General features: G+C 32.3%; 1 protein-coding gene across 2 annotated transcripts in view; it reads right to left on the reverse strand.

Moving 5' to 3' along the window:
* Positions 1-15,621, reverse strand: part of LOC129216163 (titin-like) — a 279,902-nt gene that overhangs the window by 251,585 nt on the left and 12,696 nt on the right. For both annotated transcript variants that reach the window (XM_054850333.1, XM_054850332.1), the window contains exon 3: positions 394-567. In XM_054850333.1, the coding sequence (XP_054706308.1) occupies positions 394-567 (174 nt within the window). The remainder of the gene's footprint in view (positions 1-393; positions 568-15,621) is intronic.

A 15,621-nucleotide genomic window follows, 5' to 3' on the forward strand; every position in this document is an offset into this window, starting at 1 on the left:
GGAAAAGATCGAAACTTAAACATCTATGGAGTCAAAAAGAGTTATCAGTAAAAAATCTCTTCTCGTTTGAAAAAGGCCTGGTAGTCAAATATATAAATTGTAAGTCTTATGGATAGGTTTAAGTCTCTTATATTCAGTAAAATACCAGTAACTTAAAACGGTGGATAATCCAATGCTTCTTTATTTTCGAAGCCTTAGTACAGACTAGAAGTAATATAGAAAATTATTAAAAGAGAAACTTAATATAGAAACTGAAATTTGAACAGTCTGGTTGTCTCTTGAACAGTACCATTTTCAAATCAAGCATCATAGATGTCTGACATGACTTTGTACAAACTCATTTGATCCCCATTCTGCCTCAAAAATAATGATCACATGAACTTTTAACAGTACCTGTTATCATTTTTGATGGGCATTCCTCTTCTGGACCAAACAACTTCCGGCTGAGGGTTGCCTCGGACTCTGCATTCGAAATGAGCATCACCTCCCTCGATGAATCGCCCGACAGTGGGAGGTTTCTCGAAAATGGGCGGGGTTGCATTTAGGGGACGCTGCCCCTGCAGCTGCCTGCAAAAGACAAACGTGACATAGCTATCAAAAAATAAAATAGTCGGTGCCAAGTGGGAAAAAAAAACAATCTTCAATGCTCCTAATAGCAGAAATGAAGAATAATAAAAATTGCAAGGACGTCACCGTGAGTTCCTATGATCACGGTCACAAAGTGGCATCTCAGAGGAATCACGTTATAAGACATTTGTGACATGTTCCATGTGTGTCATGACTGCACCACTTTGTGACCATTCACTTTAAGACATTGTGAATTTGTCTCTGCAACAAAACTACGTGAAGTACCAGAAGAATGACGTTTGTAAGTTGCATCAACTTACTGATGAATTTGAAATGACGTTTTGTGACTGCTCCTGGCGGATATAATTAGGAGACAGTAACAAGGTTTTCACATTAACATTCATCTTATGTTAGTCACAGTGCTTTTAGAAGGGACAACTTACTAAACTTACTGGATCAATATATATCGCTTTTGGATCTGAGGGAGAATTTGTGTACATAAAGCACCCCCGTCTCAATAAGTAAAAAACAATAAGTTTCCCAAATCACTACGTTATGTATTGGAAAATCATTTTACATCATTACTGAGAGTAACTGTTTGGATTACTACATGAAATGCAGCTTTCGGCAAATATTAACCACTGCTTACTTTAAAGTACTTGTCTCGTTTGGTGAAATGTTCAGGCATATTTTTTCCTACACTTGCACAACGATGTAGTTGATAACGCTTTCAATTTCAACCTTTTTCTTGCTTAGTTCTGGTTTTATCAGCATGTAAGTTTCAAGTGCCCTGATAGAAAGCTGTAACCGGTGATGCCGCACAACCTAGCTGTCAAGCTTCATATTTTCCATGCGATGTTCCCAAATTGGAACGTTTAGCGATTGAAATAATAAAATAATATAACGTAGTGTTCGTACATTGTCAATACTGATGTGGGTAGGTCAGTGGCTGCATCTGTAAAAAATACGTTTAAAGATATCTGAAGAAACTCATGTTTGATTCCCTACAAACATCAATTAAATAATGAAATGCGATGGTAAAAAAAAATGACGTTATTTTTAGCGGTTATCAAGTAAGTATTTTTGTGCAACAAAACTAATGTAAGATAGGTGAGAAAAATGCAAAAAACAAAATACTTAATTAATAAATGAAACAAAAGTTTGTAGATAATCATAGTTCTATTAACTTATTTAAACTCAGTGGCGAACAGCGCTCTGGGGCTAAGTCCTCTCATGTCCATCTCAGTTTTTGGGACCGAGGGTTCTGTAGTTCAAAGGTAGATGTTTCGGTGAGGTGGTCAGTCAAACGCGGAACTCCCAGTGGCTAGTTCCCAAGCACGCTGAGTTGACCGTGTTCAACCCGGATATCAAACCCTGCGGAAGCGTGAAGCGCTACCACTAATCCAGTGAGCTTCCCATTTACCTATTTATGATAGCAAATAATCCTTGTGTTTAAATTTTACTGTTTTAATACCGTAATCAGTACATTTACAGTACACATACATTTTCAGTATGTAAGAGTTTTACCTTTTATCAGTGATTTTTACTTTTTTCAGTCACTTTAAGGGTCCTTATCTTTCTATCAGTCCTTTTAAGTGTATATTTTCAAATTGAGCTCTCTATTCCTTGTGAGATAATTTCGGAATAATGAGAATAAACTACACGTTTTACGAATGAATTGTGTTCTATTTGGATACATTTCAGCATTTAAAGCATTCCTATTTCACAAAAATAACCGACTAGTAAAGCCATTAAGTATTGCAGTAACTATAAGCATTAATAGTAAAATGCAATGCGAAACATCTTCCCAGGTAGAATGCCAATTTTGAGGGCAGATGTTTATACTTAGAAGCTGCTACACTCATTAAAATAGCTCAATGTAGACGTTGAATAAACGAAAAAGAATGCCCTTGTTTCAAAACTATTTATGTATGAATAATGATGCAGAGCCACGTTCAAAAGTAGATAAAAGTAGCAATGACCCTTGCACTGACAGTTGAAATGTCACTCAAAACTGTGTAGCGGAGTGCTCAATGTACTTAAAAAGAATTAGGGTCAAGAGTTCTGTAAATAATAGAAATACAACAATAATTCTTTAAAATATTTAGCCCTTAAATAGTTGGAATATTACATCTCAGATCTGGGCTTAATTTGCATGCAAGTACAGCTCCAACACTTCTGTGATTTTGTACAAATTAAACGGAGTTTAGACTATTTATGCATTAAGATAAGTTCCGAGGACTATAGGGCTCCACACTTTATTCAACAGAAATTAAGCTCTGACCAGAAGAATTGGACTTCGGCATTTAAACGTTTTGTAGTAATTACATACATAGCTTTATATGCAATGTCACTAACGGCAGTGTTTCAGGTGTGTTTATGTGAACAGATTATGCAAAAATCAATGGAAATTTTAATACTTGAACTTGCCAAATTTTGTTGAGAGCACAAAAAATATAATGCTGTGGTGACATATACACCACCTTTTTCAAGGATGTTTAAGATCTTTTCAGTTAGTATTCATAACTCTTTATCATTTAATATGATTTCTAAAGAAGAACATATCCTTTAAACTACTGCCGATGTTATTGGGAATGTTTGAGCCTTTTACTGCTTCTTTTGTCGGTTCTTCCCTTCTTTTACAATTAAGTCATATTTCTGTTTGTAATTAAATCTTCCATGATCGTAAATGAAACTTTTCACGAGTATAATTTTACAGCCTTTGATTCACTAAACGAAAAAAGAAAAATCTAATAACTATTTTAAAGCGTGATAATATACAGTGGCTCCCAAAAGTCTTCGTACACCTACAACTTTCAACGAAATAGGCCCCAATCCATTGGTTAGAATTAATATTTCGGAATGGGTATTTAATTATAAGATCTATGATCAATTTTTAACAAAACTACATGAAATTTTTTTTAAAAATATTAAAACTTAATTTTTTAAAAATCAAAAACAAAAAAGTGCCAGAAATTTCATCTCACAAAAGTCTTCGTACACTTTATAAAATGTCTATATCTTATTGAATAATCTAACTTTTTATTAAGTTATTAATTAGTAGAATATCATACAGTATTCATAACACCTTTTAAACGTCTGGGAATAGATTTCATTCTTTTTCTTTCTTTTTTTTGCGTAATTTCTGAGTAAGTGTTCAACCACACTTCGAGTCTTACTGTTTCTAGCTCTATTTTCGTTTTAAAGCCCTATTTTCGAAATCTAGCCTCCAGATATCTCTAAATACGTTACATTAAGTTAAAATCTGGAGATTGAGGGTGTATTTTCTAAACTTTAGGACAATTTTCAAGGCCCTAGACGCAAACGTTGAAAACCGTGTGCTTCTTATCGTTATCTTGATGAAAAACAAAGTTGTTTCCAATAACCAAATTTTTGGCTAAGAGTTCAAAATTGGTTTTTAAAATATTTAAATTAACAGCATGATTCATTATTTCATCAAAAAATTACAAACTACCAAGTCCTGATGCTGATATGCACCCTCACACTAGAAAACCTCCACCGTCCTGATTAACTGATCCAACTAAGTTCTTAAGATTAAGTTCCTAATTTTTTCTTCTACACATTGTTATACAACAATTTAACCAAAAATGTTAAATTTATTTTTATCTGTAAGTAAGACGTGATTCTAAAACGTTTTTAGCTTATTTATCATTGATTTTGCGGCGAAAAGTGTAAGCTTTCTGTTTTTCGAACGACCAAGAAAATTTCTGCGGGAAGAGGTCCCATTTATCCAGCTAATCAGAGAACTTGGCGAACAATTTTAGGTAAAAATTAAATGTAAAATGTTTCATTACCCTCTGCAGAAACTTTTACAGCACTCAAATGTGTATTTTTCATAATTTTTTTAACTTTAAATCTCCGATCACGTTTTGTCAACTTTGCCGGTTGACCTTTTCTTACCTTGTTTTCGGTCCTATTCCTTCCTTTAAAGCATTTTATCAAGCACTTTACTGTACAAACAAATAAATTAACTAATTTAGAGACCTTTCAAACCAATTTACCACTACTGTGGGGAAAAAATTCAAATTTTGAATGGTGTTTGTGGGTTTTTACGAATACCAGCCATTTTACAGTAATAAGCACAATATTAAGGAATAAATAAACAAAAAATTAAAGCCAAATGACTCTTAAGGGTCAACACAATGCAAAAATATTAATAAAATGGCATATGATAATTTTAATCATGAATTTATTCGAAAATATTTGAGTGTACGATGACTTTTGTGGCGTGTTCTTTCTCTGTCTCTTCGTTTTCTGACCCATTTCAAAAAGAAGATCCGTCAATATTTTGAAAAAACCAATGGGTTCTATTTAGAATGACATAGGAATGATGTGAAAAAATATTGAAGTTCATATTCGAATTCAGTTTCGAGTTATATTGATTTTTCTAAAAAATTTCAAAGTGTACGAACACTTTTGGGAGCCACTGTAGCTTTTCAACTCAAAAATCTCAGCCATTCAAACCCGTAAACGTGTTCTTCTGATCCTCGGAAATCCTTTTCTTTTTTTATTGCCTTCTGTAGAAAGCTGTATTCATTTACACAAAATACGGAGGTTTTCAGAGAGGGCTCCTCTACTTTGAAGTGAAATAGCATCAAAACAAATAAAGATAAAGTCGTGAAACAAGTGACTTTTTGGACAGATAGGTCTGGAATTTTTTATACAATGGTTTTTAAAATTAGTTCAACTGGACATTAGATGGTGCTGTAGCCCCAAACGGTTTAAAATTAGTGTATGAAAATATTTGACAAGGCCGCCCGTTGCAGCAGTAGTATGACGCAACGGAAGGATCCAGTTCGAAGTTGTTCGTCTCTACCGAAACGGATGCTTACACCCGAAACATTGCAGCTGGTAACCAAACTTAAATCTTTGATTGTGTCATGTTACAGCTGTGAAAAGCGGATTTGCAATGAGATTCTACCTTTGTTCACTAAGCATACTTTCATACACTATTAAAGAAATATTTATGAATACAGTATCCTTCAATGTCCAATCCTTGAACCACTTTTGAAAAGCGGTGTAAAAAAAGAAAAAAAAAAGCAACTAGACTTGTCTGTCCAACATATCACTTGGTTCATCTTTCTATCTGTCACGATGTTTTGTCCTTTCAAAGTCTTTTCTGAAACCCTGGTGGCTTTACATGGGTCGCCGAATACTTTGCATTTAAAAACAAAATATTTGTTTTGTAATTTTCTTGAAGTTAAAAAATCTAAAAACCCATTATAGTAATACGCATTTGTTTCAAGAATTTGCCGTTTTCATGACCTGACGCCAAAAGAAGTACACAATTGCATTCGCATTTTTCCGGGCTGTAATATATATTTTTATTATTTATTTATTATTTATTACTTTTTCATTTTTTATTACTTTTTTATTTTTTTATTTAATTGTTAAAAATTTTCACCCTAAATACTTATTAACAAAGATTCCCTAATAACCCATTCTCAATTAAATTTCTTTTATCAAAAACGATTGCGAAACATTTAACTTTTAAACAAAAAAAAAAAAAAAGGAGAAAAAGGAAAAAAAAAAAAAAAAACTACCTCCTGAGTAAGAAACCCTGTTTAAAATTTTCAAGGCTTTCTCCGTTTGAGACAGAGAGTTGAGACCATTCTTGTGTTGTGGGAGGTTTAGCGTTATAAATTTACAGCCCGACAAGACACTAAAAGTGCTGCGTGATAGCACGCGTGACGAATCACGTATGAACGATGTTTATACAATGAGGGAAAAAGTAAGACTTCGCACCACATTTTAGGGAATTGGGCCTCCGTGAGCTTAATACGAGACGACGAAACTCTCCCAAATAGGACAGGGGGCCTCGTGCCAACAGCTAGCTGACGAACCCCACATCCTCGCGCCCATCATAAAAATAGACTAGGAAACAAAACACAAACCGTTCTTCCAGCGCTGGAGTCGATGCTACATTTGTATCAGTATATGAGGAAGACTGCGTCAACGGCTCTTACATAACCGTAATATATTCTCAGAGGGAAATATCCAGTCTAAGAAGCCGTTTCTCTTTATACTGTACAGTTTAGTTTTCAGAATTTTGAGCAATATCATATCGCATCCCGGAAAAGAAAGTGACACAACTCAAAATTTTCGAAAAGCGTACTAGTTATTGATTTAAAATCTGCACTTCTCTTTTTTGACAGAAAACTCGCACAAAGATAGCTTACATAAATGGTGCGTGTTGACGTAGAAATGATGTAATCATTACTAATACATCATAAAAAATTATAATTTAGAAGAAAAGTTTTGAGCTTTAAATATGCATTTTTAATTTAGACAACAAAAACTAACCAGTAAACATTGCATCATATTATTATTATTCTTATTATTGAGCGCATTAAAATATTTTAGGCTTAATCACATAAAACTACTGCAGCGTAAAAGCTTTAAATATGCATTTTTAATTTATGCAACAAAAATTAACCAGCAAACATCGCATCATATTATTATTGTTATTATTATTGAGCGCATTGTAATATTTGAGGCTTAATCACTTAAAACTACTGCAGCGTAAAAGCTTTAAATATGCATATTTAATTTAGAACACAAAAACTAACCTATAAACATCGCATCATATTATTATTATTGAGCGCATTGTAATATTTGAGGCTTATAATCACTTAAAACTACTGCAGCGTAAAACCTCAATTTTCTCCGATGCTGTTTTTTTTTTTCCAGTTCTTTCAGTTTTCTTGCCGGGATGCGATAATGCGATAAGAGGATAAGCTGTCTCTAGTAGTATTTTGTACCATAAGAACTGACTTACTCACCAGTAGAGCAAACTTGTTAACTAGTTAAGACATTCTTTTTAGTTTTGTGAGAAATAAATATCATCTAAGTAATGAGAAATTAAACTATTAACTAACTTTTAATTGGAAATTGTTAACTTTTTTTTCCTAATAGGGGCTACGTTCTAACGTTGTTTAGCTCTTAGAAGACCTAGTACAATCCCCCGATACGGCATCCAGTCTTTCATGCACCACCATTAAGGCGCAGGATGTCAATGGCACGGATAATTTGGACGCCCAGTTTCCACCGGATGGAGGCAAATGTGCTCTCTTTTGATGCGAAAATGCACTTGGAATTTACCTTAACCGAGGGATATTCTAAGCGAAACGAAAACCCTAGGGATCTTTTACATGCCGCATAATCATATGACATGGTAGCTGATGATTTTCTGCATCTCGAAAATCTTGCGACTGGCCACACCAGGTCAGAACCTGGGGCGAAAGGCGTAGAAGGCCAGCGCCTAACCATCACGCCACCAACCGGGCAAAAAAAAAAAAAAAAAAAAAAAAAAAAAAAAAAAAAAAAACTGTTAACTAAAAATATTAATCTCTTATTATAGGAAAAGTGTCCTTCTTCATAGAAATTAACGAAAATTCTGAGTCAAAACAAAAGCAATGCTCTAATTTCCGTTTTCTATGATCGTCATCCAATGATCTTCCGGTAGTGTCCCATATGAAAACAAAAATATACAGTGTATACGTTGCTAAAACAACACTCTAATTGCACACACAATTTGAGCTTTATTCACTTTGGTTTAATCAACACACTAAGTAGTTTTTAGAAAATTAAACAGAGAATAAACTTGCAAAATGTATCATTTAATAAACAAGAAAGACGTAAATCAATAAGATCCTGTGAAAGGAGGGGAGGGAGGGTAGTTAAAAAATGATTTTTACGCTTCTGAAATCTGTCAGTTTCCACGAAAATTTTAGAAAAACAATTTTAAAGCATTTCAATTGCATGCAATTTATATCAGAAACCATTCAAATACCAAAGTTTCTAATTCAGGGAAATATTAACATTGTCATAATAAATTAGACAGTACGAAGTTGCAACGGTTTTAATTGAAAGAAATACATCAAATATGTATTTATCCATATTTCAGTTACAAATATTGTACTCCTAATCAAAAATTTTAACATATCAAAAATGTTTTTTCAATATTTTAGAGCTTGTCGTTTGACTGTGTTCTGGAAAAAAACCGGTTCAATTGCGTAAAAAAACAATTGATCTTTTCGGTTATGTTTCTCTTTTTAAGAACAAATTTACTAAAAATACAAAAATGGGGACTTTTATGTCTACAGTTTTTGAAGTAGTTGTAGAAGTATCATAAACCTTCAGCTAAAATATACTACATTCCATCATAAATAATATCTATTTATTTTTTAGAAATCACATAGTTTCTTCCCTGAATTCGATGTTTCAATAAATGAGTTAAGTGTCTATTTCAGGAAGTAATTCTACGGATCCCTGTACAGAAGCAGTCGACAGACAGTTAGCAGAACAGGTTAGCGGACTTACTGAATATGTACTGAGGGGTGATTGGTTTTGGACATTATTTCTGTAAAATAATACACTTTTGTTTACATTTTGTAAACTAAATGTTTTTTTGCTTACTTTGTGTTATTGCGTTTTAATTAAATAAAACTAATTATTCACATTCCATGACTCATTTAAAATATCCGGATTCAGTGCCGTATCTTGTATTTCTGATTCAATCATGTTTAAATGTGCAATGATTTTAATTTCATTAAAAAATATATAGAGTTTATAAGCCTACTTTGATAAATTAAACAAATCTAAATCAGGGCTAAGCCTAAATATCCCTCAGTTATTTATCTAAGAAAAGAAAGAACACATGCACCGTTTATAGTTTTAAATATCTTTCACTCTTCAAAGACTCAGAGGAATTATTTTAAGCCTTTGCTCTCTCAGCAAGTGGATGTAAACGAAAGAGCAACTAGTAATCGTCAGTTAAACGTTTTTATGAGACAAGCGAACCAAATTTCTTACGACTTTTGAAGTCAAATCATGAATCATCAGTTTCTCCTGACCACTGGTAAAATGGTGAACAATGCAAAGGAAGGTCGGGACAGTTGCCAACTGGGTCTGGCTTGGATCAGCTGTTTAGAAAAAGAATCCCGACCCATTCACAAATGAACAACACCTTTTAACATTTCACTTAGCTTAGTAAAGCAAGCGAAAGGTGAAAATGAGATTTAGAAGATGCTGAAGATGTACTGATGCGTTAATCACGATCTTTGACAGTTCAAATGAAATTAAAGACATGATAAATGTCGACAAAAGTATTCTGAACTTGCCAGTAATAATAACTTGATAACGGATATCTAAATACAAACCCTAAAGCGTTGTGATACATTAGTAGTAACATTTTTAAGCTTTGAAATGGCAAGAAAAAAAAAAAAAACATGCCGCAGTCACATGCTAGTACTTCGATGTAATACAATTTTCAAGTCTGTGAAAAACATTTTTAACTGATTTAAGTCTATTGTCTGGTTTTGCCTTCTTCGATCAGTTACTTCTAAGATGAAGATCTAAATGGAAGATTTTAAGTCTTGCTCGTAGCTTATTGCAACATTGTTTTTTGCTTTTTAATTGCTCTTATATTCCTCCACTAGAATGACATCGTCGGTTGAGTCTTTTGAGTGTGATGAAATTGAATTAAACAGTTGTACCTCAATAGCCATAGTTTCAGTAGTTGAAAGTTAGAAAGGTATATACTTGCGGAAAAATGTATAAGTCTAAAGCTTTATGCTGTTCCTTCATCTTTTTTTTATCATTCTATAAAACCAACGACCTCTTTTTTTTTTTTTTTTTTTTTTTTGCTTCTACAGTTGACAGTGATACGAAGTTAGAAGCTCAATGGTGAATATGGATACAGAAACAAACACTCAATAACTGACCTTTTGTTCAAGTGTTTTTTTTTTTTTTTTTTTTTTTTAATATGAAGTTTCTACTCCTCTTTGTTCACAGAATACACGAACCGAATGTAAGCAGAAAATTGGCCGCTATGCCACTTTTGAGGAATTTTTTTTTTTTTTGCATTAAAAAAGTTAACCAATAGGATTCACATTCGCCGTCTGTTTGGCACCAATTTCTTCTTGTCTGAGCCAAGCAGGCGATTGATGTAGCCAAATCACTTTTTATTTTGAAGTTCTAGAACCCTGCTAGAAAATAAAACCGAAATTGTTCCGATAAAAATCCAAAAACTACAATTTTCGAGCGTTCTTCGAAAACCTACCAGCTTTTGGCCACCCTCCCCTACATGTTTTTCAGTTTAGTTGAAGAACTTTCCGGAAAATGCCCCCGAACCTTTTCCAATCTCTTTACAAAACCAAAGATTGCCTAAAATTGCTTTTTTAACCCATCAATTTTCAGAAAATTTCCTTGAGAACTTACGCCCCCCTAAAGTCACCAAAGAAAACATAAAGCTGATTGTTCTTTTTTTTTTTTTTTCATTTTTCTCAAAATTAAAATCAGGAGGGAGCCTCTTTTCTGTTTGCATTACTAAAAATTGCCTAAAATTCCGAATCTTGACTTAGCTTTTGGATTCTTTCGGTGGAGCTCTGAATTCCCCCCCTTTTTTTTCCTTTTGTAAAAAAATGTGAAGGAAAAAAAATTCTTTTCTTCTTAATTAAAATATTACTTAAATACTTTTGACTCTTTACTGAACTAGCTATTTCCCATCAAAATGGCGGAAAATTGAGGAACTGCCCTGGGCGGCAGAAAGTGAAGCTACGCCACATATTCCATACATATTTTTAAGATCAAGATCCATCACTAGAGAGGTGTTTTTTTTTTCGTATCGCAAATGGTGACGCGAAATGTAAGTGACCTCAATCTTTTATTTCCTGTGTGCTCTGCAAAATTTAGCAAATTAGAGTAAGAAAGTTTCCAATGAATCTCGTATTATTTTTACTTATTAGAATACAACTGAAACAATACCATAAGTGTCAAACATATACAGTGGCGAACAAAAAAAAACTGCATCACTTGCAAAAATTCACATTTTAGAGAATTTCTCGAGAAATAAGAGAACAACTGATCTGTAACCTTTGTCACATAAAAAGTATGCTTCAAATGACATTTTTCAATAAATATCAAATCCCCATTCATACAGGGAAACAGCAACAAATTGAAGAAAACAAAAACTTTCCTCATCATTTTTCATCGTAAATATTTAGGAATTATCTGTAAATTTCAGAAATTAGTTTACTTATTATGTGCAATAATTTTCTAGATTTTCGTGAAAGTATCACTTATAATCACGAAGATATAAGCATTTGTTTGAAAAAAAAAATCAATTTTGTACCCCGTTTTTGGTTCATCGCACGCAAAGTTTTCCGTCAAACTGCTTTTAGACAAATTCAAGTCAGCAACCAATCTGACGAATTTCTGTATTTGCTCGGCTTTTCCACTATTTTTTTTTTTTTTTAACATTCGTAATATAAAGATCGTAGCGTATATGGTTATGAATAAAAGATTATAAGAATTGCTTCCGAAGCTAAAAACACTAGAAGTAGATATGGAAATTCACCCGAGAAGGGTTTCTGTTTTACATTCTTTCTTGAAAGAGCTAAAAATAGGATGATACAGGAGAATGTTGAACTGACGTTTACTTAGTGAAATGCCGAACAACAATTTTCGTTATCCAGAAAAAAAAAAAAAACTGTACGTTTTAAAAAACTACGTAATATTTCGATGAAAACAACTAATTTAAAGGCATTTAAGACAAAAGAAAAATAATTTATATAACAAAATATTACTTTAATAATGTTTACACAACGTGTAATCTTTTTTTATTGCAACTAACCCATTACGACTAACTCTTTACAACTAACTCAACCATTGCAACTAACTCTTTACATTTCTTTTTGTAAACAACTTAATTCATATTAAGTTTTTGCACATAAAACAAAAATGAAAAATGCTTTAATGTAACTACAAGTCACACGATGATAAATATTTCTTTATAAGAAAATAAAAGTTTTGTATCATAACTAAAGCATAAATATTTTTTCAAAAGTTTGAATCTGAAGTTCACTAAGAAAGGTGTGAGACCAAACATTTTGGATGTGTATTTTTTAAAAAGCCATATTGCTTTCCATATTTAATCAAGCTTTAGTCATAATGAACTATTTTTTTCCTTTACATTACCACCTAATCAATCCACAAAAATACCATTTTATCTTTTCAACAACTACTCTTTATTCAAAAAGCAAAGGACGCTTAATTGAAGCAAAAAGCAAAAATATGTATGAGAAATGACCCAAAACAGTTCTATAAATCCAGCATATCAACTTCTCGTGAGCAAAAAGATTTTAAAAAAAAATCGCAAAAATCTCTATTTTAGTATTTGATTATATTACTCGATTTTTATACCGTGAAAATGACATTTCAATATCAGAACTTCAACCGACACGTAAATTTCTAAATAAATCTAAATAATCTTTCTTTTAATATCTGATTTTTATTCTATGAGATTAATATCTTTGAACTAATTCAACATTAGTTCCAACAGCTTTTTCCACCACCAATGTCAGATGTATCAAAAACTGGCCGCATTTTCGATATTTCATTATTATTTTTGAAAAAAAAAAAAAAAACTATGCAGTAAAAAGGACACTTCTCACAAAACTCATTCTCCGGAACATTTTTGATGATATTCAATATTTCTCATTCTGTAAGCAATTGATATTTTCTTCATGTATCAACATTTATTAACCATTTTAAAATTCTCATATGCCATCCTAATGCTAAATCTTTGCTATTCCATTTTTTTTCTACGGTCTTTCCAACTATTATTTACTGACAGGAAAGGTAATTTGTTTAACCTGAATATAATATAATCTTAAAGCTATTTCAATTCTATCCACATCTCCAATTTTACTAGTGATACCAAAACTTTCTAATCCCCACAGTTGTTTTAAACAAATGTTATTTGTAAGCAAAGAAAGCACAATTAAAGCATTTTCATCTCTGAGATCATTATCTTGGTTTTCTACTATTACCCATCCTGACTTAACCCTTCAAGCAATCAACTCAGTATTTAATTGCACTTGCTCCTCTGTTAACGCATTTTGAAGAAGAACAGAAGCTATCACTACATTAATTACATTTTCCTTACAAAAAAAAGAAATCAAACACGATATTTTTATTATTTAACTTTTCGAGATTATGAAGATCATTAATATTCTCTACGAAGTCTCAAATTTTCTTAGATACATTTCCGATACATTTCCCCTTGTCATTTACACTTAAACGCTACGCCTTAGTTGGTACTCTAGAACCTTACAAAAAAAAATACAGCGACACAGAATTCGTGTTTTTATGTCTATGAAAAGTTACCCAATTTAAATATTAATGAGGAAGGAATATACTAAAATGTGTGAACTACTTTATTTTCAAATGCGATTTTCTGATAACGTGAATTTCAAAAACTCGTGGTTTTTTTTTTTTTTAGAAAACTACTTTACATATTCCTATAAATTTTCGCAAATTTTATTTATGTGTTCATAATTGTACTGAATTAAAATTTTTGCTTTAGCACTCACACTTTTTTTAAACAGCTGTTTTTATAGTCAAAAACTTTTTTTTTTCGATTTAAAGAGTGATTATTGGTTAAAATTTAGTAAGTTATAAGATAAAGAGAATTACGTTAAAATTTCACTTCAGTAGATTTTTAGATATCTGTTGAAAATACTGTTAAAATTGTAAGTTTCTAAAACTTGCTTTTTGAGGAAAAGGTACATAAAGTTTAGCAATTTACCATTACAAATATACAGGGTAGCAACTCCCCTTAAAAAATTTGGATGTAGTTTCTCACATAAAATGCAGCAAAAGTTGATCTTACATTTCTTAAAAACATAGCTGACGTTGAAGCTTCACTACGCCTTCAAGTTACGTTATTAAAAATGTAATCCACTTTTAACTGGTTGAATCGATAAATTGCCAATTCCAGAACCAAACAGATCGTTGATTTGTTTCGATTCCACTTCATGCCAAGAGAATCACTAAACTGCCGATTTCACAATATTTGGCTTCGAAAACAAGGCTAACGCTAATTTTTATCTGTTCATTGAGCTTTCAATAATTGCATACTTCAAGAAAAATTCAACAAGGTCTACGTAAACAAAAGCCGTCTAACGTTATACGCTAAAAGCAACATCGTTGCCGATAAAAGTCATCGAAGAGTTAGAACTGAATCCTCAAAATAATTATATTACAGGTATTTTACGTGCTTCACAGTGGGTGCTACACGACACAGATAGCACAAGCTAGAATCGAAAAAACATCAACAAAGTGAACAAAATAATACCCAGGGCACCAGTGAGAATAAAATCCGCGACATTTTTTATAGCACGCAAGCAGCTGTTAGAGCTAACGCTTTCCACCGCTGTTACACCGCAACTTACAGTTTTCTATTAGCGAAATGTTCTAAAATGACTTCTAAAATGGTATATTACTATTTTCAGAATCTAATAGCAATAGATATATTCTGGTAAGTAAAAAATTTTTAGTGATATTTTTGGTTCAACAAATATGCTACACGACAGGTTCTTGCTTTTTATGTAAGCAGAAGAGCTTAAATCATCAATGTCGTTCAATTAAGATGGAACATACGAAAATGGTAGTTGCAGATGCCGGAATTTAAAACGACTCTTTTCCCGATAAAGAATAATATATCCCGATAAATTTCATCCTCACTTTACAATAATTTGAGCATAATAAAAACGGCGGACTATCTTTGGATGATGTTTAGAATCCTATCTTAAAAGATTTCCACATAAAAAGCAAAATAAGAAAGTTTTGTATCAGAAATATAATCCTATATGCAAATACATTTGTTTTCCTGCAAAATGGATATGATCTCCATTGTACTTTCCATTGCATTCATTTTGAAGCAAAATTTGCCTCATTAAAATTTGTTTTCATTGCACTCACTGTATACTTCAATTTCCTTAGTGCAAAATAAAATCTTCAAATATGTACTCTCTCATATTTTCTTATGAACAATATCAATTTTTAAATATAATGTTGGGGTTACATAAATCCCACCACAGCACTTACGCTCCAAAAGAATTACATCACCAGTTAAGAGTTAAGTACAATTAATGTTCATACCGCACATCCAGTAAAATACCGGAAGAAAAGATTTCTTTTTATTTTTTATTTTAAGGCGGTATTGCATTGCTAACATATTGAACTTAA

The sequence above is a fragment of the Uloborus diversus genome, chromosome 2, assembly GCF_026930045.1.
Source record: "Uloborus diversus isolate 005 chromosome 2, Udiv.v.3.1, whole genome shotgun sequence".
Classification (NCBI taxonomy): Eukaryota; Metazoa; Arthropoda; class Arachnida; order Araneae; family Uloboridae; genus Uloborus; species Uloborus diversus.